The following is a 3,244-nucleotide window of genomic DNA, read 5'->3' on the forward strand; positions in this document are numbered from 1 at the left end:
CATTTGTCTTGAGGTGCTTTAATGCGTCCATAATCTATTGAATTGGGGTCATAGATCTCATGATGTCATGCCAGGGTGGATCGGTAGTTGTGTTTAAGAATTCTTCAAAGCTTTGTTAATATGCAGAGGCAGTTGAAATATACCTTCTGTCATCATGAAAAAGACATATCAATCTGAACATCCCCATATTATCAACTAACAGTCTAAGCTCATCCCATTATGTATTATTTACTGACTGTCGACCATGTTGTGCCTAACATGATTTTTGACGATAAAGTCATGAAGCAAATGCTTAAAAAAATGATGTAGAGTTGTGCAGAGTATGACAGACATGGTACCATGTCCATCATGCATCCCCTACGCGGTCCTTCTCAACCTTTCATCAACGAAAATTTTGACCCTTTTGTGTATGCAATCCCACATTCTCCTTTCTGTACCAAAAAGCTTGCCCATGTTAGCCCTACGTCGTTGAAATTGTTCGTACCCTCCCCGCCTTTTTGTTTTTTTTCGGTTTAATTTATGAATCCTAATCTTCTCACTCACACCAACCACCATGAATTGCATGACCATGCATATGAATGTCATAACCAACATATCTTGTTATTATCCATTTTGTATTCACTAATCATACCACACTCGGTTTCTTTGTACAGTAAAGAAGTGCAGTTTCTGGAACAGCAACCAAAACTAGCTTTAGTTAAAACTCTATTTAAAAGCTCTACCTCCCATTGCCACTGAAACAGACTTCAGCATAAAGCATCTACTTTCATAAAAAAATTAAGAAAGGCTGAACTTTGGAGAGGGATCGAGCGGCAGAGAAATTTCGGGTAGCGATCGAGGCAGCTTAGGATTTGTGGTTGTATTCTTGCTTTCCCTGGAGATTGAAAAATGCAGGTTTTTCAGAAGCTAGCACCTTTCACCATCTCTGCATACTGTGTTATTCTTCTACCATTAGCTGGCTGTTCATTCCACCAAAAAGTGAATCAGTCCGTCAGTCACAAGAGCATTACACACGACTTTCACAAGGTAACCCAGTTCTTCTTCAAGTTCCCTTTTTCCTCTTCTATCTTCTTCCTCTTCATCTTCTGGAGAAGTGCAAAGGAAGATTTTATTCACCATTAGCAAACTAACTTTCCCATTTTATTCTTGCATTAGTTTTACTATGAGCTTTTTAATAAGTACCAGAGGTAACAGTTATTTAGTCCCCTATTGCAGCTGAGTCCTCAGATGACATCTGATGTTGCAATTCATGGGTTTCTCCTATGGGTTTCACTTGGGTTCTTAATGCCTCTTGCGATACTTGCTATCAGAATGTCTAGAAGAGAGGAACCCCGGTCCAAAAGGCTCAAAGTTTTTTTCTACCTCCATGTTTTTGTGCAGGTATGATCTTCACTCTGTGCATACTATGCATACAGGTCCATCATCGAAACGTTGAAGAATGTATTCGCATCCATGCATATCCTCGTATTTTTTAATCATGGCAAACGAATGCAAATTCAGAGCTACAATATGAAACATTAAAAATTTGATCTTTTTCTACAAACAGCATCATGAAAGTTACTTGAACCTTAATGGGGTCCACAATTATTTTGGAAGAAAATAATTTTGTAGCCCACCGTTTGAAAACACTCGAGTTCAATTAGTTTCTCGAATTCCTAAAAATTGGCTTGGATGGCAAAAGAAGGTAGGGATTATGTAAATCTAGTGATTATGTAATCATATATTCTTTTTTCCTCGACTTCATTAGTAGGATACCCCCTAGGCTTTCTGTATCACAATGGTAATCACACGCTGAAAAATACTATAATCATTTCTACAGGAGCTAGCAAACTGCTGCTATCACTGACATATATATAATATTCCATTCCCCCAAGTTTACTAGATCAAATGATTTAGGCACCTTTCATGGGGCTATGGATGACTACAGGGGTGAGGTTTTTAAGAAATAGATGAATCAAAGAAGGCAAAAATCTTGCAAGTTCTTACACCAGCTCTTACTCCTGTCCTTCTTCTAAACCTTTGTCTCTCTACGTGCTAAATTCAATGTTTCTTCCTTTAACAGATACTGTCAGCGCTTCTTGCCACAGTTGGAGCTGTCTTATCGTTCAAAAAACTTGAGAACTCCTTCACCAACAGCCACCAAAGATTAGGACTAGCACTTTATGGTGCCATTTGGGTGCAAGCCTTGATCGGATTTTTCAGGCCTAAAAGGTAATTGGTACAATTTTCTCACGGTCTAAGTCTTACCATCGTTGATTCTCAATTAATGCCAAAGTTTAACCCACCAAAATTTAATTCATTGCATCATTTTCCTTCCTTTTGCAGGGGGAAGAAAGAGAGGAGTTTGTGGTACTTTGTGCATTGGATGCTTGGAACAATGATTTCTCTGTGTGGGATCATCAACATCTACACAGGCTTAAAAGCTTACAGTAACAAAACATCAAGAAGTGCGACCCTTTGGACCATACTTTTTACAGCAGAGGTCCTTTTCATTGCTTTCTTTTACCTCTTCCAAGACAAATGGGAATATATACAAAAGCAAGGTGTGGTTTTAGACAATGCACCTATCACAGTTTCTAATCAACAAATTCCCGATGGGCTCTACCAAAAGGAATTGCAGTCTGAACCATGTGGCAAGCGCATTAGATTTAAGAATTTGTTTGATTAATATGAGATTCTTTATTACCTTTTTTCTCTATTATTTTTCTTATAGTTGATCATTTGCACTTTGTTTTTTGATAACTGCACTGCAAGGCGATTTCTCAAAAGAATTATTGGAGTGCATGCAGCTATGCCCAAGGATTTTCCTTTTTCACGTGACATACGTACGCACTCTAGCTAGATATATCTTTGATGTGACACTGGCCATAGGAAATTATATATATGGAATTGATGGCGATTATGCAGTGCTTTGTTGGAGAATGTTACGAAGTTTGTATGTTTGCTTTTATAAAAATTTATATAAGAGAATATCACACATACCTTTCTCAAACCACCGTACACCATGTCTCTTTCAGTTCATGGAATAAAAGAAATCAAGTGAAGCCTTCGAGACTATTATTGTGGGTTTAGTTTGGTGGATGACAAGTCATGGATTCGGGTCTCTATGGACATAATGATAATACCAAGGAATTGAGATTCATATCCATTATCTAGAAGTGCATATTTCATTAAGAAGTGCTATAAATACACAGTAATAATATTAAAGTAAACTTACAAACTACGTGATTTCATATAATTTATT

General features: G+C 37.5%; 1 protein-coding gene across 1 annotated transcript; it reads left to right on the plus strand.

Moving 5' to 3' along the window:
• The first annotated feature begins 644 nt into the window (after nt 1–644).
• Nucleotides 645–2,922, plus strand: LOC122276133 (cytochrome b561 domain-containing protein At4g18260-like). Its single transcript, XM_043085630.1, has 4 exons — nt 645–1,026; nt 1,216–1,380; nt 2,063–2,211; nt 2,326–2,922. Exons 1-4 carry the CDS (start codon nt 889–891, stop codon nt 2,666–2,668), a joined length of 795 nt encoding a protein of 264 aa, XP_042941564.1. The 5' UTR covers nt 645–888; the 3' UTR covers nt 2,669–2,922.
• Nucleotides 2,923–3,244: the final 322 nt, after the last annotated feature.

This window comes from Carya illinoinensis, chromosome 9 (genome assembly GCF_018687715.1).
Source record: "Carya illinoinensis cultivar Pawnee chromosome 9, C.illinoinensisPawnee_v1, whole genome shotgun sequence".
Taxonomy (NCBI): domain Eukaryota; kingdom Viridiplantae; phylum Streptophyta; class Magnoliopsida; order Fagales; family Juglandaceae; genus Carya; species Carya illinoinensis.

What these genes read in the sequence shown, in the direction of transcription:
- LOC122276133 (XM_043085630.1), top strand. Translation starts at nt 889, where the DNA reads ATGCAGGTTTTTCAGAAGCTAGCACCTTTCACCATCTCTGCATACTGT. An exon ending in ACCTCCATGTTTTTGTGCAG is followed by an intron (nt 1,381 to 2,062) that starts GTATGATCTTCA and finishes TTCCTTTAACAG; the next exon opens with ATACTGTCAGCGCTTCTTGC. An exon ending in GGATTTTTCAGGCCTAAAAG is followed by an intron (nt 2,212 to 2,325) that starts GTAATTGGTACA and finishes TTCCTTTTGCAG; the next exon opens with GGGGAAGAAAGAGAGGAGTT.